This window comes from Quercus robur, chromosome 8, assembly GCF_932294415.1.
Source record: "Quercus robur chromosome 8, dhQueRobu3.1, whole genome shotgun sequence".
NCBI lineage: Eukaryota > Viridiplantae > Streptophyta > Magnoliopsida > Fagales > Fagaceae > Quercus > Quercus robur.
The window spans coordinates 6,618,066-6,641,622 of NC_065541.1; the positions used below are offsets into that span (position 1 = coordinate 6,618,066).

The following is a 23,557-nucleotide window of genomic DNA, read 5'->3' on the forward strand; positions in this document are numbered from 1 at the left end:
AATCGAGTTACAAAAAAAGGGCATTTTCTTAATTAGTTTGGGAAGGGGGACATAAGGCTATATAATTTGGGTGAAAAGGGTATAAAGCCATTTTGTCCCAATATATATATATATATATATATATATATATATATATGGGACTTCAAGAGGCCCTGCACCTCACTTCTTTACGAATTTCAACATGTCGCCCATAAGATGTAAAGAACCAGTTACAAGGACCTGATGAATCAATTTAAATAATATTAGAAGACAGCCAAATGAATGGAGCGAGATCGTTCTTTACAAAGATGCTATATGACCATAAAGAACAAAATGCAAAGACAAGCAGGGAACTCGTACGTAGATGAAACAGAACAGCATTACAACAGTCATGCTTTTACTCATTGAAAGGTGGGCTTGCAAGTTTTAGCAATTTACTCAATGCAGGTGTTGCAAATTGATGCAAGTTGATCGCATGATTAAATTAATCAGGCCGTAGGTCGAGTAAATAATTAAATTTGTCTAATCATGGTTTTCAACTGGGCCTTGAATACACTGCCCATTCAAGTAACTTTCTAAATTTCACAAGCACTCAAAACAATTCTGTCAAACTCCTCGGTATCAGGTTGCAGGAAATATATATATTTCCAAATTTGCAAGTATAATTCGAAAAGTTGTCTGGTGTACAACTACATTCATTGTCACATCAGTTTGTGAGATTTTTTAAAAGTAAAAACATGTAAAAAGTACTACAAATTTTACTACATAATACTTAAAAACTAGTGCGGCAATAGATGTGATTAGTGAGTTATAATCACCTCATAAATGATTGTTGAGCTGTCTCTTTGTTATTAGTGACACATTAGTTAATAAGCTTAATGTAGAAAAACTTTTAGTACCGGTCACACTACTCTTTGTAGTAAAACTTGTAGTATTTTAGCATTTTCCTTACTTTTGATGACACATTAGTGTGTAGAAATCTATATAGTAAAAATTGTAATACACTTAATATAACTCTTAAAAAATTTTAGGAAGTTTTAAAACTTAAGTCAAACTTGACTTGAGTTAAAATTTCATAACACAAAGATTATTTGTATTTCTTTCAAAAAAGTATATGGACATAGGGTAAATATATCTATATTTTTGTTACTAATTTCTCAAAGATGAATGTAATATACTCGTACTATACACATACTGTTCTTTTTCCGTTTCTGTATTTTTATGCCGAGCTTTTGACACGTACTTTTTAAAAGATGCCGAATTGCACCCATTCGTATACCTATTGTATTAAACACGTACCGTATTTTATTAACTAGAGGGTAGACAAATATAAAAATTTTAAATTATTGTCATTCTGATTTTTTATTTAAACTTTTTCCTCGACCCCACTTGTGAACATAGTTCTAAGGTCAATCCACATAAATTTTGTGCTTCACATGTATTTGTTTTCCATTTTTAATTTTTTTTTTTTTTTTTGCATAAATCCATTATATTTAGAGTGTGTTAGGGACGTATCACCTTTTTATTTATTTTTTATTTTTTTTATAGTGTTTATCAAAAGATATGGTATTTGGTAATTTTTATGTTAAATTTGTTACAAAAAGCTAAAAGATGGATTATTTTCAAAAAAAAAAAAAAAAAAAAAAAAACCAAAAGTTTGTGTAGAAAATTTGAAGACACTAAAAATTACTTAGAAAAGGATGACTTAAAGAAAGATGATTTGAAGACACTAAAAATTACTTTAACAGAAAAGAAAGAAACTAGTGCTATAGAAATAATGCAACAAAAAAATGACATAGAAAGACAAAAAATTAGAATGACAACCCTCATGACACTTAGAAAAATCAAATCGTGGATCTAATTTTTTAGTTAAATTTTTTCCTCGACACCACTTGTGAACGTAGATCTAAGGTCAATCCACATAAATTTTGTGCTTCACATGTATATGTTTTCCTTTTTTTTTTTTTTTTTTTTAGTGTTTATCAAAAGATATGGTATTTGGTAATTTTTATGTTAAATTTGTTACAAAAAGCTAAAAGATGGATCATTTTCAAAAAATGTTGAGGAAAAAAAACAAAAAACCAAAAGTTTGATGACAATACTTTTTGCTTTCTATATTTTGGTCATATTTATAATTTGGTCTTTAAGTTTTTATAACTTTATTTTGATCTCTATATTTTTTAAACTTTTTGTCCTTTTGGTCCCAATTATCATCTCATTTACGAAGAATGTCTTAGTAGTAAATGGACTTATTTACAGAAAATGCCTAAGTAATAAATGGAATGCACTACTGGTTCGAAATTACTTTTTTTTTTGTAAGTGAGATGATGTTGGGATCAAAATATCAGTAAGTTTAAAAATATAAGAACGAAAATGAAGTTATAAAAGATTGAGGACCAAATTAAAAACATGACCAAAATAGAGGACCATAAAATAAATAAATAAAAGCAAATACTATAGAAACCGGTGGGGCCCTCCGAAGTCAACACACGGTTTGGATTGTGAGGAGGGAAGCTCCACTTTACTTTACTTTACTTTCGATGAAACTTCCCTCCTGAAATGAAAATTTACCATAAAAATGCCCTCATTGTCATTCAGTTGAGCCTCCATCCCTCGCTAGCAGTAGCAGAGTAGTAGTATTAGATTTAGAGCAGAAACAAAAGAGAGCAAGGAAGGACGTTCCACATTCAAGCTATTAATATTATGCGCTGGAGTTGGTTCATGCCATTTCATCATTTCTTTATTAAAAGAAGAGAGGAAACAGAGGAAACAGAGAGAGCGTTTTATGAGAATGGAAGCAAGTTACTTGAGAAGCTGATTGCCTCTTGCAATGCCAAGCCTATTCCCATCCGTAGCTTCTCCGCTCAACAGCTCCGCCAAGCGACCAACAACTTTTCTTCTGAAAAGCTGGTATTGGGGTTCTCTATTTGGTACAAGGTTTCTCTTGAAGGACGAATTTTTCTCATTAAGGCTTCTTTTGTTCGCAATACCAAGCTTATTCCCATCCGTACCTTCTCCCCTCAACAACTCCGCCAAGCAACCAACAATTATCCTGCTCAACATCTGGAAATTTATTGGTACAAAGGTTCTCTTGAAGGACGAATTCTTCTCATTAAGCGTTTAGATAATTTGGCCTATATAGCCATCAATGATTTAGTGATTTCTGCACAAATGAGTGGTCACAGCAATGTATTAAAGCCTATAGGTTGTTGTCTCCACACTCGAATCCCCATTTTGGTGTTTGAATTTGCCGCCAATGGTTTCCTTTCTGATCGAATTTATGTCTCCCGTGTTACTGAACTACAACACGAGCCGATGGAGTGGGAGAGAAGGTTAAAGATTGCAAGGCAGATTGCTCATGCTCTTTCTTATCTCCATACTGCCTTCCCTAGACCTGTCATCTACATGGCTATGGATCTGCACAGTATCTTATTAGATGAACATGATGTTCCCAAATTGTCCCACTTTCATTTTTCTGTGTCAATTCCCGAAGGTGAAGCTGGCGTGGACACTCCTTTTCTTTCAGCGTTCAAATCCCCCGAGTTTAAAACAGCAGGCAAGGTAACTGAGAAAGCCGATGTATATGATTTTGGTCGGTTTCTTCTAGAACTTTTAACTGGAGAGGATTCTTTTAAAGATTCTACTTTCATAGCATACATACATAACTGTGCTCAAGGTAGTTGCATAAACGAGATTGTGGATCCTGCAATCTTGGCTGAAGGAGGTGCTAGTTTACAGTACCAATTACAGGCTGTGGCAGACCTTGCCTTGACATGTACAGAAGAAGATCCACAAAGAAGGCCAACTATGGTTGATGTCACCAAACAACTCAGGCGGATTGAAAGGTTCGTTCCATCACTAATTATTTACTCACTTGATTTCATCCAATCATATGTTTAAAAAAGCTAATTTGATGGAGAGCCATTTAATGACATTATTAAATCCCCATTGCTACTAAGAAGCAGGCCTAATAAACTGGTATGCATCTTAAATAATGAAGGAGAATTCTCTATGAGATCAGCCTAATGGTATTTCACAATAACACAGGTTCACAAAAATGGGTGAAGAGCTAGGGGGAAATTTGCAGAATTTAAAGCTTCTTGAGAGTTTTGAAGAGCATGCTTCTGCATCATTTAAAAGGAATGCTTCCAGTGATGAAATCCAAGCAGTGAACGAAGCCTCTGAAAGGCCTCTTGAAGTTTAATTGTGATGCAACTGAATGATGACAGAGCTTGTATGGCAGTTTTAACCTGTGATTGGGAAGTTATCATTATGGCAAACCCTTAAGGTATGTATTAATGCTATAAGAACTGGAGGATAGGTTGTTATTGGCAAAGGAGTTTGATAATTGTTCTTTTGTTTGAATAGAAGGAACGCAAACTAAGTAATTCATGGTCTTAATAAATGACTATGTATGGTGGTTTGTTTAGGGAAAAAGGACATTTGTATTGTTTAGTTGGTTTGTAAATTTTCTTTTTCCAGAATATATGTGATTTCTCAATTTAGTTTGGCAAACCTTTTTCTTTTTGCAAAATAGTCTTAAATTTTAATCATTCATGTGAATTTGGGTCGAAAATTCGTTAAATAACTTATTGCTCCACAATTGATCTTCTAATTGGTATAATTGCAGCTAACACCTTCCCTTTGAATGAGATAAATATTGTTGTCCTAAAAAGTATGAAATGAAAATGTCATTATCCTAACAGAGATGTGCTTAATCCTTCTCTACTTTTACTGCTCCAGTTCATTGTTATCCTCTTAAATTCAAAAGGCACCTTCTGATGGAACTCTGCTGGAGAAATATAGTTGCATAGGGCTGTTTGAACTTAGTACCGTAGTGGAGAGAAACATCAAAGACAAAACTCTAGGTCACACACCCACACTAACTCATTTGATGTGCAAAAACTCTAATCCAATTGCCTTAGGTATCAATCTATGCTAAGACAGATATTTGGCATTGTAAAACATATCCAGATGCCTTGTCCCACCATCACAAAGGATAGTCACAATAGCACCAATACAGTTTGTGAAAAAAGCAAGTGTTGTTGGTGCAAACACTAGGCCTCTTGATGATGGAGGATTGATAATAGGTTTTATTTGATTTGAATTTGATTTGGTTTGAACTCTGATTTTATTTCTGAATTATGTGTAATTGACTGTTTTGTTTCTTTCCTTCTTGATTCTTGCTTTGGAGGTCCTACTTCAAAAGGCTCCAAAAAAATAAAAGGCAAATCATTTTGGCATGGTGAATTTGATAGTAGATAATATTGAATTGAAATTTTTCTCTAACTTGGTGGTGATTTCAAGCAGCCTTAAGTGGTGAAGCCCTAGGTTTGTTATGGTTTTTCTTTATAAATCCCTAGACAAGTTTACAAATCTTGTACTGCATCAAATATGGTAGCAGAGCAAAAAATTTGATCCACATACTGAAATTCACAACCCAAAATGACCACAACTTTATGCAGCTTTTGAAACCAAACTCATCGAAGCATTCAAACACTACCACCCTCCTTAGTCAATCATACTAATCCACATTAGGATCTCAACTAAAACACCATTGCCAAGTCCAAATCAAGTTGTATTGTTCCTTGCCTTGTCATGTACTGAGGAAGATATAGAGAAAATGCTAACAATGATAGATGTTACCAAAGATTTGGGTAGATTGAGAGACTTGTTCCATGGTTGATTATTTCTAATTTGGTTCATCAAAGTACCTTTCCAACTAGAATAGCCTCTTATTTAAGCATTGAAAATTCAAATTTTACTATGAAATCAAAGTTTCCAAAAACATAATTTCAATGTAAAATGTGTTTATATTGAAGTTGAGTTTTCAATTTAGTTTGGCAAGCCTTGTTCTCTTTACAAATAGTCTTAAATTTTAATCATTCATGTGAATTTGGGTCAAAAATTCATTAAACAACTTATTCAAATTGATCATCTAACTAAAATAATTGTAGTCAACACCTTCCCTTTGAATGAGATAAATATTGTTGTCCTGAAAAATATGAAACCAAAATGTCCTAACAGACGGAGATGTGCTTAGTCCTTCTCTAGTGCTTCTGCTCTTGTTCATTGCTATCCTCTTAAATTTAGAAGGCACCTTCTAAGGGAACTTTGCTGGAGAAATATAGCTGCATAGGGCTGCTTGAACATTGGATAGAAGTGGAGAGAAACAGCCAAGTCAAGACTCTAGATCACACTAACTCATTTGATGCCCAAAAACTCTAATCCAACCTTGGGTATCAATCTATGCTAGCTGAGACAGATATTTGGCATTGCAATACATACACAGATATCTCATCCCACTATCACAGAGGATAGTCACAAACAATTTCATGAACACACACACACACAAAGAGTTTAGTTGTTGTGGACACTAGGCCACTGGATGATGGAGAATCAAGGGTGGACATTAAGAGCCACGATAACGAGTTTTATTTTTAAATTATTATGTGTGAGGTTATAACAATATTCTCAATTTTTGAAAAATTCAACTTGCTTTCGCCTGTTGCTTATGAACAACGGAAATTTTGGTTGGTATGTTCATTTAGCCATGCAAAAGCATTGTGTCCTTTGTCTTGTCCATTAAAGATGATTTGCATTTGATGAATAATAGGAGAGTGGGACCAGTTAATAATAAACATATTCACATTATCGCATATCCAAATGTTTCAGGCATGCCAACAGGTTGATTTCAAGTCTTCCTAGTTCACAATGACTCAAAATTTAAGAGATTAAAAGGAAGAGATTAGAGATTAGAAGGCAAAGCCAAGGAAGATAAGTCGTGTACATTGTTAATATTCTTCTACATTGATGCTCTAAGAGTCTTATTCACAGTAAAATGAACTAACCACCCAAATTTGTCTGTTAAACTTATTTCCTCATGACATTACCATAGACAATAATAACTGGTACATTGGCATTAATTCATTCAACTTCTCTTGAAAAAATTATTTCAATCATCCTCGTACACAGCTCTGAATGAAATATATATTGTACACCTCTTAAAGAAAATACATATTGATGTCCCAAATAGAATGAAACAGAAAATTGACAATATCCTAATTCCTAACATAGATGTGTCTTATCCTGCTCTAGTGTTGCTGCTCCAGTGTCTTTTTAACTACAAGAATGCAGATGGATAAACACCAATATGAATTAGAATTAAATACAGAATTTTCTTGGAGAGATATAGTCGCATAGGCCTGCTCAAACTTTGGATGGAAGTAACAATAAACATCTAAGTCAAAGCTCTGGATCACACTAACTCATCTGATGTCCAAGAGGCTCTAATCCAGTAGCCTTGGGTGTCAATCCATGCTGAGACAGATATTAAGCACCGTAAAACTTACTCAAATGATTCATCCCACCATCACAAATAATAGTCACAACTCACAATAGTGTGACCTGGGCCTATGGATTGTGTCATAAAACGTCTGACAGCTCTAACACAATTCATGGCCAATGAACTTCCAAGAAAGAGCCCATCATTCTTCAAAAGAAACCTGATAAAAGTTCAAGAAGCATAGCATTGAAACACAGAAAGTATTTGTGTTCTAGCAAAGGAAAATGGGTGAAAGAATGGATTTTTATTTTTTATGTTTCATCATCTGACAAATATTAATGGTGGACCAAAAAGGGAAAAAATCCATAGTAGAATCAACAAAACAACAAACTGGTAGAATTGGCAGAATCTTTTTCCCATTGGTTTCATTCTCATCCTATCAGAAAAATATATCACTTTAAAAAAACCAAAGGCATGCTCTAACCAAGACATTTCAACACCTTTCAAATCTGTGCCTCTGAAAGTCCCATCAAGTTTTGCCATCATGAAATTCTATGCTAACCTATATTTTCCAAGTCCTTCTGTTATTGTGTCAAATGGATTCTTCAATCTTCGTCCTTCGGCATCGTCTTTAGTGTGCATCGTCTCTAGTAGAAATTTCACTATAATTCTCATGTAATGGTTTTAAGTAATTTGATAAATATTAATTATAACTTATGGCTGCTTTTGTTAATCTCAAAAAATGATTAAATTATAACAATTTACAACCATATAGATATAGTAACTATTTATGCATCTAAAACCCTCGAGATTAGCTTGAAACCAATATCAAATTATTAATGCTATATTATTAAAAAATTTTATTACAAAACACTCATTTTTATGAAAAATAATAAATTATTACCTAAACTATATGTGGTCTTTGCACTTTTTAAATATTTTTTCTATTCGATTAAAGCATTTGCTTCTTAATTTTTTTTCTTTATTTCTTTTTTATAGTTTTTGAATTTTTAAAAACATTGATAACATAGGATGAGGCATGACACACAATAAGGATATATATAAAAAATATAAAATGTAGTTAGAAAAAAAAATGAAAAAAAAAAAAAAAAAAAAACCTATGATGGGGGTGGGGTTGTTTTGGGTGAGAGGGGTGTGAACAAGTTAAATTGAGTGGGTGGAGGGAAATATTTTTATAACCCCCTAATGGAAGGTTGGAAAAATTGCAATCCACTGCCGACACCAATCTATAAATACGACGGATCAGTTGAACATCTTTAACAATTTTAACTTGGAAGATTGAGCAAATTAGGCGGGTTGACAAATACAATTATCTAAATGAAATTATTTCAATTAAATTGAATAATAGTTTCCCCCCTCAAATAAAAAAAGGAATGAAAATTTTTCAAATTTTATTAAATTATCACAAATACTACATTATTTTTATAGAAATGATTGAAATTTTATCACACTAAAAATAAAAACATCTAAGAATCTTAAATTGGACATGTACATAGATTAAGAATAATAACAAAATCTTAGAGAGAGCTGCTAGAGTTTATTGGGGAAGATAAATGTGGAAATGAAAAAATAAAAAGAAAGAGATAGAGATGAGAGAAATGAAGTGGATGTGTATGACAAAGTTTTATATATATAGGTGGGCAGGTGGGGTTGTGGCGGGTTATTCAACTTGACCCACTAAATTATTTGTCAAACCCACCCAACCCGACCCGTCTCACTTAATAGACCTACATAGATTGAGTTGGGTTGGTTCGGGTTGGGAAAGTTAGAAGGTTTATTGCACGGACCTATTTAGAGAGTGCAAATTTTTTCACATGCATGGCTTGGATCCAATCCTCTTGTGCATTGGACTCGTCACATGTCATTATTTGGTCCAATACAAGAGAATTGGACCCAATCTTTGCCAATTTCCAACCATTTTGGAGTAATAGTCCGAGTATCATAGCCAATCGATGGCCTTGTAGCTAAATTGGCATCTCCCTATATACTAAGTGCTTTGGTATTCATTCTCAAAAAAAAAAAAAAAAAAGTGCTTGGGCGTTTATAAGGAAAAAGGTTCGAGTTACGGTATTAATAGCATATTATAATTATCTCTATGAAAAAGAAAAAAAATAGTCAACTGATTTGGCAAATAGATATTAAACGGTAATTAATAATTTTGGGGAAAAAAGAAAAGAAAATAATATTCTTTTGGTTGGATGGAAATGCCTCCATTCAAATTCTCCATGATCCTTACCTTATATAAGATCTCGAGCTCGTTATGGGATTTTAAAGATTCTGCTTAGGTGAATTTATAGAAAGATGAATATAATCATAACTTCTAATTTATGGAGGGAGAGATTTTAGGACAATCTCAACGCATGACAACTCAATATGGTATTGTATATTTAAGGAATATATTTTCATAGTAACCCTTTTTTTAAAGGTCAAGGCACACAATTTTTGAAGCTTAGTCATAGCTAAAAAATCACTCTCGTTCTCCTTCATTCCAGAAAAACCCATTGGAAAAAAGTTGAAAAAACTCCAACAAAGTTGGTTACAATGGAATACTCCTCCGCAGAAGTGGTTAGATATTAGAAACAAACACCTTTTTCGCGTCTAATCGTTGTTTTATTTTAATAATTAATAATCTTTATTTTTGGTTTTTATCTTTTTGTTTAATTTTCTTGGGTTGTTGTCTTTGTAGACTTGTGTTCTGAAAGTGAATTCACAGTGTGAGACTTGCAAGAGAAAAGTGATGGAAGTCTTGCAGAATGTCGGTGGTATGTTTTTTTTTGACGAATTTGTTGCATCTTTATTTGATAATTTATTTTTGATACTCATCTTGTTTAATTTCATTGAGTGTTTTTTAGTAAATAAATAAAATAGAAAACTACAAGAAAATTGTGTATGAACTTATAATGACAATAATAAGTAACGCTCATTGACATTAATGGGATGATGGGTGGCCCTTTTTTTTTATAATTCCATAGTCAGAAAAAGGGGAATTTGATCCTTCAACCTTTTTGTTAAAATTTAAAAATAATAGGAAGTTTCAGTTTTTTTTTTTTTTTTTTTTAATATGAAAAGGAAGTGTCAGTTGAATTATAAAACTCGTGACGATAATATGGCTACTTTAGATTAAATTACCAAGTTTGTATTAATTTTCAAAACAAATTCTTCACTCATATTTCAATGTTTCTTATTTTCTTTTTCATTAGAAATAAACCATAGGTTGGTTTGTTATTGCAGGAAAAATTTGTTATTGCAGGAAAAGTTGCACATTCCTATAACATTTTTCTTTTAAACCTTTTCTATTGCTAGGAGTGTATAATATTTCTATAGATGCTGAGGAAGGGACAGTGAAAGTTACTGGGAGAGTAAATCCGAATACACTATTGAGGGTGCTAGAAAGGTATGGGAGACATGCAGAGGTCAAATGGATTCGGTTTGATGGTGAGGTTAGGGAAAGAGGTTACTATTATTATGGTGAAAATGGATATGTTCCATCTCCATATGCTCCTGCTCCCTATGGGGTGTCATACCATTATCCAGTATCAGGAGGGTATGAATACCCACTAATACCATATGGAGGCCTTGATTACCCATGGTATGACAGCTGCCGCCACATTCCGCCATTACCACCACCTATGTATCCACCAGGGCCTCCACCTATGTTTCGGCCACCAGGGCCACCGCCTTTGTTTCCACCACCTATGTATCCACAAGGGCCACCGGCACTACGGCCAATGGCCCCCCAACCAATGCCCAGAAATGGTGGTAATTATGAATCTTGTAGGATGATGTGAGTTACTGGACTATACGGTATATGTACATCATGTATGAATTTCATTGCACAAAAAGTTTACTTGCAAACCGATGTAAAGGAAAATTTCTCCAAATCACTACATAATGGTCGAAAAAGCTATTCATATATGCTTTGTCACATAACATTTTAAATGCGTCATGTGACTTGTTTAATTAATACATGCCGATGGTCTTATGAATCGTCACGTAGTTGGTTGGAGAAATCTTTATTCGACTTGAAAGAATTTTTGATACAGGATTCTAGGTTAATGAGAGTTCAAATACAAAATGATACTTTGAATTGAATCTCTATGTTTGTTCTTTATTGTCTTTGATTTTTTTTTAACGCCAGGGCCGTAAGTTTGAATTTATGAAGGTTCAATGACATGCATTGTAATAAGGAATGCAATACAAAGATAAAATTGCTTTTTTTTTTTTTTTTTTTTTTTTTTTCTTTGTTGCCTAATTTGACTTAAAACTGAAGTAGTGAATTTTTAGTCTGTCTTCATTCTTAATGTAATCTCATTTCAGCGGCTCTTGGAATAGAACAAGTATAGCAGAATAATGTATTTCTTTTTTCTTTTTCTTTTTTGAGATAAGAATAATGTATTTCTATTTCTTAACTTTTCACATCTTTTGTTAGGTAAATAGCTATTATAGTCGATTTTGGACAGTTGAAGATATTAGAAAATGCAAAATCATTGGCCATTTACAGCCATTTACATAGGCTAGTAATAGCAAATTGTGTTGGAGCAGTAGGTGTTAAAGGAGATAACACATTTAACACTTTAAAAAGTTTACAATAATCAGCAGTGTGCTTGAGTAATCACTGTTACGTGCATTTTAGTATAATAATTTGAATAGATTATTCGGCTTATATCCAATGCCTTTACACACTGGATGCGATATAGATGTGTCATGTGTCCATTTCTTTATATGTGGCAGATCTGCGTTCAGTGCCTAAGATTTGGCTTGTATCCAATGCCATTGCATAATAGATGCAAGATAGATGGACCATGTGTCCATCTCTGTATATGTAGCTCATATAATGTCCATGCAGTGATCAAGATTTGGCTTGAATAATGGACACCAGATGTGTCACATGTCCATATCTTTATATGTGGCACATCCAGTGCAGAATTTGGTTTTGCTTGTAGTGCTTCTTCGCATTGGACACAATATAGATGTGTCACATATCCCCCCCTTTTTTTTTGTATGTGGCACATTAGTACACAGGATTTGTTTTACGTCCAATGTATTTGCAGAGTTTGCACACTCAATCCTGTATCTAAAACGAAAGATTAGTGCCTGATTTTCCAAGAATTTGAAGATAATTTAGAAGGTATTGTAGGTAGGACTTGTCCAAGGTTGCATTGTGGCAACTTTTTCTTACCTGGGAAAAACAAAAGCAGCAAATATTAGGAACTTTTAAAGGTATCAATGGGACAATGGCCCCGATTTATGTGGCTATAAACCATAAATCACTATGGCTTCAGTTCCTACTTTTCACACTTCAAACGCATAAATTGGAAGAATGTCTTAAAAGTGCTAGTTCCCTGTTCCATTCTTTTTTCTTTTCTTTTTTTTAAATTTTATTTATTTATTTATTTTTATGGTTCATTTCTTATTTACATCTTTCATTGATCTATATATTTTTTGAGTATGTCCACTGCTTCTATTTCTCTTCTTAAGGTATAGTTGGAGACTTGGAGTAGTCTTCTCTGGACCATCTCTTCTTCAACTTACTAGAAATGTACATAAAAACACTGCAATTTGAGATGAACTTTGATGTCACATTTTAATGAGTCAAGCACATCATTGAATTCAATTGATGTTGCCCACTGCTCTCTCTATACCAATTCCAACTACGTACGTAATGATGCAGCATTCGGTTCTTACTAGTGGCTCAGGTTTGAGAAGGGAAATCAAAGCTTTCAAGAATATACTAAGACTTGTACAGACATTAAAGAACTGACCAGTCATACCTTCACATTTGTGGTGTAGTTGTGAAGGATGGAATTGAATAAGCGGTTGCTACCATATCCTGGTTATAAATTTAATCATATGAAAGTGACCGCACATTTAGACAAATCCCTTTGTAGGAGGGTACTGGAAGCTCTGGTTTGAAAATGGTTGATCATATTTTGTATTTTATATCATCACATTTACCTAAACTTCCAAAAACTGCTGCATGTGACAAAGATTCTTTTTTTTTTTCCTTCTTCTATAGAGATTTTCTTTTGGGTTCAGTCATAATACTACTCAGCTCCTTGTGACAAAGAAGTTTTTTTGGCTTTCAATGTAAGAGGTTATGCTTTCGTTCCAAATAAAATAAAATAAAATATTTATTAAAAAAAAAAAAAGAGGTATAAGGCAACCAGTTGATGGAATACTCTGTTTGAGTGTGATCATCATAGTTCCTACCATCATTTTTGTGACATAACAATGGTCATTCAAATTAAAAACTCTCTCTCTCTGGAAAAAAATAATCTCACTCTGTCTGTATTTTTCTTTAAAATGGTACTGTTGGATTTGGGATTTTTAAGATAAAAGGTTAAGTTCAAGGCCTTTAGGTTTACCACATTTTGGAGGTTGAATTAATTTAAGATTTTAGGACCTTCTTAGAGTCTTTAATTTTAAGTGAAAAAGAGCATATATTAAAATCAATATCACCCTCATGCATATGTGCATTATAACTTCTGGGTCCCATATCATAATTGATTCTAGAGAAGGGAATTGTACCTATTGCGCACACACTTGCACCAACAACTTACACACGCGAGGTTTTATACCGAAATCAAAGATTTGTGTCAGTATGTGTGTAATAAACAGCAAAGGGTAGTGTTTATTACACACATTGCTCAAAATAACTAAAAATGTGACTTTAAGTCATGGTTTCAAACTTAAAAATCACATTTTCAGTTGTTTTGGGCATGGTGTATGTGTGCAACGAGTTTTTTCCTATACCAAATGGTTTGTTTCATTCCACCAATTTTATTTTCAGTGTTGAGCTCATTCATAGGTCACCAAAGCACAAATTTAAGCACACAATCAGTCTCCTATTGATATCTTGAAAAATGATAATGCTACCTAATTTGTGACACATCAATTTATAGTTTTTGTGTAATCATACAAAGTTGAGAGAAAATTCAATTAGATTTCAAATTGGATTTCAATTGTAATCTAATTTTGCATGACATATTTTATATAATTTTTGTGCCAAGTGATTTATTAGTGCAAAAGTCGAAGAGACAAAAAATAAAATTAAAAAAAGGTTTGGTTTGACAAATAGAGGTTTTCTATTATTATTATTATTGTGTAAATAGTGGTTGAACAAACTAAAATTAAGATTTTTGTAAGAAGAAAATTGAGAATTTCATGGATAATAATTTAAATGATTTTTTTTTTTCATTTTAGAATTAGATATTTTATATTTTCAAATATACAAACATTATATTTAAATTATATATAAACTTGGTAAAATTTTAAAGGTCATGTTAACAAGTGCCCTTAGATTAATTGTTAATAAACCATATTAAGAATTTTTTGACACTTCTTTTTTGAAAAACATAAAAAACTGTCAATAAAATTAATTACTTTCTCATTTTCCCATAAAATATTTCTAAAAATAATTCCTAAACCAATGTTCTTAGGGAGAAATTATTTACATCGGGAGGACTGCTGATGTGCTCCTCCCTAACTAATGAGATGATATTATCTATATAAATGTATGTGTGAGCTTCCTAATCAGTTAATCAGGACAAGGAATAAAAAATAAAAATTACTAGATGAAGTTACATTTACATAAATAACAACATTTTATTGATTGAAAGGTCAGGGAGGACCATGTCAGCCGTCCTTCTGATGGATCTAATAATTTCTTGTTCTTAGAGCATTTGATAACATTTCCCAAATTTTAATTATGTTTATTTGTAAATAAATCTCATGTATATGCTTACGATTATAAGTTAGTAATATTTATAGTATCTCTAACGTCAATCTAATATCATATATGGAACCCTCGTGAAAACAGTGGCTCGTTCTTCTTCTTGGTCGTGGATTTGTTTTCTTTGAATGATTGATATCATAGATATTATATGGTATCATCATTAAAACAATGGCTCATGCTTCTTCTTTGTCATGGATTTGTTTTCTTCGAATGATTGTTATCATATATGCATGGTACCCTCATCCTCATGAAAACAATGGCTCATTCTTCTTCTTCGTGGTGGATATTTGTTTTCTTTGAATGATTGTTAAACTGTCCGGTACAATAATGAAGATACATATAAGACTTAGGTAGTTAAGTATTTGCTTCCAATTCAAGGCATCTAGAGAGTTAGTCATTCCAATTATGTTATGTCTCTCTCCTCCATTAGTCCCACCAAGCTTAGAGGAGTCCTATTAGATCTCACCGACCCTATTCATTGATGTGCTAAGCCTAGGCCAACGGAGGGTGAGAAATCAACCATGCTTCATTTAAAATGAGACCGACTTCACTCTGAAGAAGACTAGAAGAGGACCTATTTGGATGGAAGCTGTCTTCTGATGTAAATCTATACATATATGATATATGGGCGGTGAAATGTGAAAATGAAAGCTCCTAAGTTGCTAACCACAATTGTAGAAGGATTCGTGGATTCCTCAGCCATCTCTATTAACCAATGCTAGTAAATGCCAACTTTCATATCTAAGTAGTGAAAAATAAAATATCTAGATATATGCTAAAATTATTTTCAATTTTATTAATAAAAGACTATACAAATTAACATGAAAAAAAATGTGATAGATCATTTTCATTTCATTAATATATAATAAATAATATTTGAATTACTATTTTTTTTTCATGATTTATGATACATTAGTTAGTTTCTCAATGTCTCACGCATTAAACCACGACGGTTCCCAAATCTTTTTCTTAAGAAACTACGTAGTGATGGTTCTCACTTTTAATTTTTGAATTGCAATGTCTTTCTAGGTATGTTGGTTCATTGATGCTATTCAAGCAGGGGTGGTCGTTTATTTTAGGCAAATTTCTTCTCATTGTATTTGCGATTCTTGTATTTATGTTTGTTAAAACAATTACAAGTCTCACCAAAGAAAAAGAGGCATTTGTTTCGGCTTAGACAAATGCCTATTTTATCTTTTTCTCATTGTACACATCAATAATATTATTTTTTATTTTTTATTTTTTTAACTTATATTGTTCTGCTATGATTTAGATTTTAGACTAAGACTTGATTGCATTATCACTGCATGAACAGTGACATGAATTATTGATTATAAATTGAGACCTATTTGCCCTGACAATGCTGGAACTGTACGTGAATCTTGAATAATTGTGGCATTATGCAACAAATCCAGATTGAAATTATATGGAGCTGCGTATTTGACACATGGAATTGGTAATTAGTAATCCTCTTAAGTCTTAATCAAGAAATGGGGCAGATAGAGTTTTCACTTTCAGGCCATGAAAAGACAAAATGTCGGCTTGTTCGATTGACAAATGATTTTACTGGGTATTTTTATAGCTGAGTTGCGTTACTTTTTTTAGGGAAGCAGATCTTGTTCATGAATATGTGTGGGAATTATTAACCAAAAAAAAAAAAAGAATATGTGTGGGAACTGGGAATATTGAAACTATCATGTCACATCTGAAGCTTCATTTGTGTTCCCCACAATATGTGGATCAAAGGATTTGTATATTGTCAATATTGGGATATATGAAAGGGGGTGTTTGGCTTCCATAAAATAGAGCACGTGGAAAGTCTTACCAAGTGAGTCTAAATCCTAAGTATCACTTCTTGTGTATATTATTTTATGCTCTGTTAATTATAACTTACCATATATTCTTTTTAATTTTCTTATATAACACCTAAAATTAAAAATTGAAAAAAATAAAATGAAACACAAAAAAGTGGTAGAAGATTTGTATTTCAGCCAAGTTGTGGCCTGTGGATATCAAATGGGTAAGTAAAGTAAATTTACATAGGAATATATGAAAATTATTGATATTCATAATTTTATTGTTATTATTTTTTTTTTTGAATATTGCCATTCATAATTCACCTAATATGTGTTTATTGTTTTGATTTTGATAGGTGTAACGGCATAGCCATGGATTACATTTAATTAAAAAAAATGGTATTTGGTTTTTTCCATTAACGGGGCTCTTTCATTTTTTGGAGTCACTCACTTATCCTTTAAAAAAAAGGAAAAAAGACTAATTGTTTGATTTTTTTAGAGACTAATTATTTGATTAAGAAAGGGTTTTATTCCATATAAAATGCATAAAATCTATTGCACATCTTTTTTTTTTCTTTTTCTTTTTTTTGAGGAAATCTACTGTACATTTAATTTAAAAAATAAATATTTTGCATAAATTTAAATCTAATAAGAACGAAAAATTTCACCTAAATGGTATATGGTATAACGAATATAAGTAACCACCCTCTTACATAGAAGTGGATTCTATGCTTGATACGCAATACCATTATTCTTAAACTTAACACAAATGTAATTAAATGGAACTCAACCACATTGTGATAAGAGGTGGGAGTTTCACCAACCATAATGGCATAATGTGCTCAATAAACATGTGGTTGTGTCTTGACAATTAATCTTAGTTCGTACTTCTTATCAAAAAAAAAAAAAAAAAAATCTTAGTTCATACTTCATACATCCATACCCACTTAACTTGACTTTATTCTATAATGATGAGGAGGGTTTTAAGTCACGGACAATTACAAAAGCTTAAATTTCACGTATATATTGAGCTTACAGGCTTATAGCACTCATGCATTAATGCAAGACAAAAGCCCAAGTCAGATATTTAAGCTTAGAAGTCGGTAATCTGTGATTTTGTTTTTGTTTTTGGTAATTTGTGATATTTAAGTTATTGGACGCATATTGAGGGTCATTTTCATATGGGGCCTCTTTGCCTAACATGACATAACGTTATATTATTTCTTAAATTATTATAGGAGGCATAGCCCACCCACTCCTTTCAAATCCATCAAAGTAAAGACTCTTCATACAATAAGAGCCAAAAAAATATATATGGACACCTACCATACTTTGTATTTGAAAACAGTTTATCTAGCTTTTTGTTAAAAGTGTGTTGAAGAATACTTGTATTTTGTAAAAAGTGAGGTTTTAAAAATAACAAAGTTTAATTACAAAATTAGTTGTAGTCTAAGATTATAACCTTACTCAATAAAATAAAAATTATTACATATTTTGAAAATTTAATCGTTAAATTGCATGTTCTTTACGCTCTTAATACACATGTCAAATTTTGTGCTAATCGGATATTATTTATTATATGATTTATAAGCTTATATTTTATGCATAATTTTAAACTATAAAAACTTGCAATTTAAATAATTTATTAATAATATAGTTATTGATCTTTAATTTTCTAGAAATTTTGCAAGCATGAAGGATATAAAAAGAAGATATATTCCAATAATGAATTTATCAAAATTCACTTCCAATAAAAAGATATTAAGTAAGGTTGTAGCTTAAGGCTACAACCAATTTTGTTGCTGAACTTTGTTATTTTAAAAAACTGTAAGAGTTAAAAGCTAAAAGTTGATGTCAAACTCATCCTATGTCTTGATCTTTCTTATCAGCAATATAGATCAGATTCTATAAAAAATAAATAAAAAATAAAAAATAAAAAAATAAAAAAGGAAGAAGAAGAAGATCAATAAGTAGTTTCTGATTGGTTAACTTGTGCCAATCTGGTCATGAATCAAACGGTGATCTATCCTATGTCTTGATCTTTCTTATCAGCAATATAGATCAGATTCTCAAAAAAAAAAAAAAAAAATAATGAAGAAGAAGAAGAAGAAGTTCAATAAGTAGTTTCTGATTGGTTAACTTGTGCCATTCTGGTCATGAATCAAACGGTGATCTATCTCAATTACCATGACACATTTTAGATTTTCAAAAAATCTGCCAAATTATTGAGACATTTTAGCCACATATCACTTGATTCTCTATCCAATCTGAATGTTGTTTGTAATTCTTTGAGATGGATATCAACTTTCAATTCGATTCTTAATTATATGAATACACAATTTTTTTTACAATAATTTTCACATTTTGTTAAGGTGGTAAACTATAATTGAGGCAACATTACTTTAATAATACAGACCCATTATTGACATCCTTTTTTTTTTATGTACCAATTACAAAAAAAAAAAAAAAAAAAAAAAAAAAAAAAAAAAGGTCAATAAATTTTTTTTATTTGTTTTTAAATTGGGTGAAAAATGGTATGTTTCTAGATTTAATATTTGAACATATCTTTCCGCTTCTTTGATATATATATTAGTAAACTGAGTGCGGCTGGAGAAATGGATGGAAATCACCAAACGGACTGTGTCCCACTTCAATTATTGATAAATTTATTGTACGGCTTTCTAGGCCATTATTGACATAGTGCATAATGTGCATTGCTTATTGCAACTTGAAACCAAATTTATCTATTTGAATGGGGTTTGGAAACAGAATTATTTAGACATATCTAGTGTGCTTTTGGACCTTTTGCTATATATCATATGAAAGATTGGCCATAGATTCGGTAATGAATGTCATGTTTATTAGAGGACAAATTGCAGTGGTTAACTATGAATTTTTAACAAATTGATTAGAATCATCACGTGTATTCTTTTTCTCCATCACTATGTAACTTTTATCATGCTTTATTTTGAGATTTAGGCATCACATCATAACATAATTACATGTGCAATGCACTTAGGCCGACATGGACACATCTAATTTTGCTCCCCATTACCAGAGAATTGTTGTGGAGGATGAGATTGCTTTATATGTAAGAAATATAATAACTTAACTAATAAAGCAAAAGAGTAAGGTTAGGGATACACATTTTTTTCTTCTTCAAATGATTAAATTGATAAATTGTAATTGGAGTAATATGTATGTGTATAGACTATAGGCAAAAGAAGGTTGTGATATGACTGCGGACTAAATGTTCAACGAGCACATATCACAACCTTCTTTTGCCTATAGTCTATACGTATACAATATTACTCCAATTCCAATAATGTTCAAAGAGCACATATAGTATATAGTACAAGTTTATAACCACGAAAACAAAAAAGACTAAACAATAGAAAGAAAAGTAACAAGGAAGAAAATAGTTTTCCTCGATTATATTTACATATATAGAGGTAGCATAATGGTGAACAAACATTGGAAAGTTATAATTCACTAGCATGATGATAAGTGGTATCATAATTTTGTGAAATAAAAGATAATTCAAAGGGACTACTAAACCATGACTAGTTGTTGTTGAGCTTCAATCCTTATTTCTTCCTTCATCCTTCTAATGAAATCATCAAACTTCTTGTTTAATTCTTCTGTGCTCAACGTCCCATTTCCTTCTTCTTCTTCTTCTTCTTCAATTAAAAATTCACTCACAGATTCATTTTGTTCCTTTTTCTCTTCTAAGACAAATGAACCAGTTTCTTCTTCTTCTTCTTCTTCTTCTTCTTCTTCTTCTTTTGAAAAAGAAGACCTGCTTTCTTCTCCTCCTCCTGCTTCTCCTTCTTCATCCCCAGCTGGCTTTCCAGTTTCTTCTTGTACTTCTCTGATCAAATGGTCAATTTCTCTTCCTTGTTCCATTGCAACATTTTCTGCAGAGGCTTTGCTTTCTGTCACAGCCTCCTTTTGCAAACCATCTTCACTACTTATGAAAGATTCCTCATTATGATAAGCCCCAGACACAGATCTTATTAGGCCAGAGTATTTTGCAAGGAAAACTAGGAGTCCATTGCAAAGGAGGAATATGCAGTTTTTGTCTATTGTGTGGCTAAATAATTGGGAAGGAAATGCAGAGAAGTAGAAGTTAAAAGACTGGAAGCAAGAAAGCAAGGAGGAATGAGTAAACAAGAAAGAAAACACAGAAACTGAGAGTAGTAGTTGAGTGACCCTTTTTAAAAACACAAAGTTCATCAACTTTTTCAAGGTTTGTAGCTTGTGGTACTCAGTTTGATCCATTTTTTTTCTGTCTACTCTGGCTGAAATGGTAGCTCTTAGGAAGAGGAAGTTGTGGGATTGAAAAGGAGTTTAAATAAACTTTCAAGGGAGTTGATACTTGAAAGAGTTTTAGGCTCTGTTGTGGTTTCAGTATTTCTCATATATATAGGATGGTTTCAGTATTTCTCATATATATAGGAGTTAAATTACTTAAATCTTAATGATTTGCATGGTATAGTTGGCTTACCCAAAATACCCTTGGTGTAAGTTGTGTCAATTCTCAAGGTTGACAAATGGAGGGGCTATTCCTATTTACTTAACTTTTTTCAACTTTCTAGCTGTCTCTTATTAGGTAATAGTATTCTTTATATGCTTGTAGCTTTCTATAGAGATAACTGAGAGGTGGCATTTTCTTGTACGTTGGGGTTTGGGACCATGAATGTGACTTTTTCTTCGAGGTTGGACCGAGAGCCATTAATATGAGAGAGTGGGTTTGTGTAGTATTTGATGTATCCACGTATATATACCATATGGGGTACGTAATGTTTTATTTATCGGTTACATAAAATAAAAATTTGTATTAAGGGTTCTTAGAGTACTTAATTTTTATATTCTCTGTCTCAAACCGTGTATAATTATAGAGAGGAATTTTTTTTGAAAGTACAAAATATTAGCTAAAAGACCTTAATTAGGACCTTATAAATCACATATGGTCTAAAAGCCTCAATACCAACCCTTTAAGTTGAATGTGTTACCATGTTCACCCCAAAATAGACCCATATATAAATTGAGAGTGACTGTGAGCGCAAAGGGTCAAATTTTATGTATCAGTCATGCTCATGCATGGTCCATAGAGCACTCTCACTTTGGCTGAAACACTAAAACTTCTGCTTTGTGGGGGCGGTGGTTGGAAATTAATCAAGTGACACTATAGAATTCTGGTTGGTCTTGATTTTGTGTACTAGGCTTGAGCTTCAAGCATGTTAGTTATCCTTTTGTTTATTTTGTCATTATGGAAGCTTAGAAAAAAAAAAAACAAAAAATTTCAACTAATGGTAACTTATCCATAATTGTAATTACCATCTTATAACTACAATCATATGCACCCTATAGTCATGTTCAGATGGCATGCCTTCCTTGTTGCATGCTTATGGGCTCTCTATGAGCTTTGTGTTCAATCATATACCATTTGATACCTAAACATTTTTATCCCCAGAAACATTTTTTTTTTCAAGATTTTTTACCATTTGAATAATTGAGCATCCTTGGATAAAACAAAATGTTATAAAACATTTACAAGTTCCCAATGGATCCTATTTCCTACACACTCCCCCCATCACTTGGTGCATTACATTTCTTAGAGTACCAAGCATGTGTTAAAAGTAGTCAAAAACTACTTGAGCGCATGAATTTATTTTCTTTAATTCCTTTTGGGGGGTAAATGAGTACTGCATGAATCATGAGAGAAGCAATTAATGGCACCCAATTTCTTTTTCTTCTCAAGGAAGCAAAACCAACTTTAGAAAATACTTAACGAAATGAACCAAAAAAAAAAAGGTGAATAAATTTGGAGTTACTCTTATCTATGAATCTCGAATATTAGTCACATTTTTATGATAAGACTGTTAACTGATAAAATATTTAAAATGGCAAGCTGAAGAAGTTATCTTTTCTTGTGATTTGGATTCTCTTCACTATCATCATTTTTCTTTACTTTCTGGTGTCCGTGAAACTATCAATTATCAAATCCCCTTTCGTTTTGGTGGGCACAACCTGAAAGTATGTTTGTTCTATGCCTAACAACAAACCTTTAAAAAGGTTTGATTTTACTCCATCCATTTTTTTTTTTTTTGAAAAAAGATAGAATATTCTATTTCTTTTTCGCCTTTCACCATGAAAAAGCAAATATAAAAGAACGTACGTAGATGAGGTTGAGTGGTGGCTGGTAAGTGTTCAGTGATTATGCATCAAAAAACTCAGAAATTATGAATGGTTACTTGCAATTAATTATGTTATGTTAAGTGGTTCAGGGTTTAATTCCTGCTTATACCAAAAAATCAATTAGTATCTTAATCTAATAATAAAAACAATTATTAAAAACGGATGTTAAAGGTTAAAACTATCTCTAAAAAAAAATATGTTAATATATATATATATATATATATATATTTTTTTTCCTTCTTTTAGTCTATATGCCTCCTTTGGCCTCCCAAACCTTATCACAACAGTGTTGTACATGCCTAAAACAAAAACATTTAGCTTGATCAAATGAAATACGTTTTGCACAACTTAATAAAAGGCAAGGGTTTATAAACAAAGACATTGATTATATATATTCCTATAATTTTAATCTTTGTCAATGAATATGTATTTTGAAGTATTGTCATTATTAATATCCAATTGTTTATTCGTTAATGAAACTAAATTTTCTTTTTAAACTAATATTCAAATTATTTATAACTTTATTGATTTCAAATGAAA

The 23,557-nt window shown here is 32.0% G+C and overlaps 3 protein-coding genes across 3 annotated transcripts; 2 read left to right on the top strand and 1 right to left on the bottom strand.

The window, feature by feature from the left end:
• The first annotated feature begins 2,508 nt into the window (after positions 1–2,508).
• On the top strand, positions 2,509–4,494 carry LOC126694359 (serine/threonine-protein kinase ZRK3-like). Its single transcript, XM_050390593.1, has 2 exons — positions 2,509–3,824; positions 4,027–4,494. The coding sequence occupies exons 1-2, from the start codon at positions 2,683–2,685 to the stop codon at positions 4,181–4,183; spliced, it is 1,299 nt and encodes a 432-aa protein (XP_050246550.1). The 5' UTR covers positions 2,509–2,682; the 3' UTR covers positions 4,184–4,494.
• Positions 4,495–9,897: 5,403 nt separating this feature from the next.
• On the top strand, positions 9,898–11,169 carry LOC126693900 (uncharacterized). The gene is made up of 2 exons (XM_050389960.1): positions 9,898–10,047; positions 10,589–11,169. Exons 1-2 carry the CDS (start codon positions 10,023–10,025, stop codon positions 11,071–11,073), a joined length of 510 nt encoding a protein of 169 aa, XP_050245917.1. The 5' UTR covers positions 9,898–10,022; the 3' UTR covers positions 11,074–11,169.
• A 9,051-nt stretch (positions 11,170–20,220) lies between these two features.
• On the bottom strand, positions 20,221–21,241 carry LOC126694360 (uncharacterized). The gene has a single exon (XM_050390595.1). The coding sequence runs from the start codon at positions 21,095–21,097 to the stop codon at positions 20,369–20,371; it is 729 nt and encodes a 242-aa protein (XP_050246552.1). The 5' UTR covers positions 21,098–21,241; the 3' UTR covers positions 20,221–20,368.
• Between the last annotated feature and the right edge of the window lie 2,316 nt (positions 21,242–23,557).

Coding starts and splice junctions, on each gene's coding strand:
- LOC126693900 (XM_050389960.1), top strand. CDS start 10,023: ATGGAAGTCTTGCAGAATGTCGGTG. Junction 10,048..10,588: donor AGTCTTGCAGAATGTCGGTG/GTATGTTTTTTT, acceptor TTCTATTGCTAG/GAGTGTATAATATTTCTATA.
- LOC126694359 (XM_050390593.1), top strand. CDS start 2,683: ATGCGCTGGAGTTGGTTCATGCCATTTCATCATTTCTTTATTAAAAGA. Junction 3,825..4,026: donor CAACTCAGGCGGATTGAAAG/GTTCGTTCCATC, acceptor ACAATAACACAG/GTTCACAAAAATGGGTGAAG.
- LOC126694360 (XM_050390595.1), bottom strand. CDS start 21,097: ATGGATCAAACTGAGTACCACAAGCTACAAACCTTGAAAAAGTTGATG.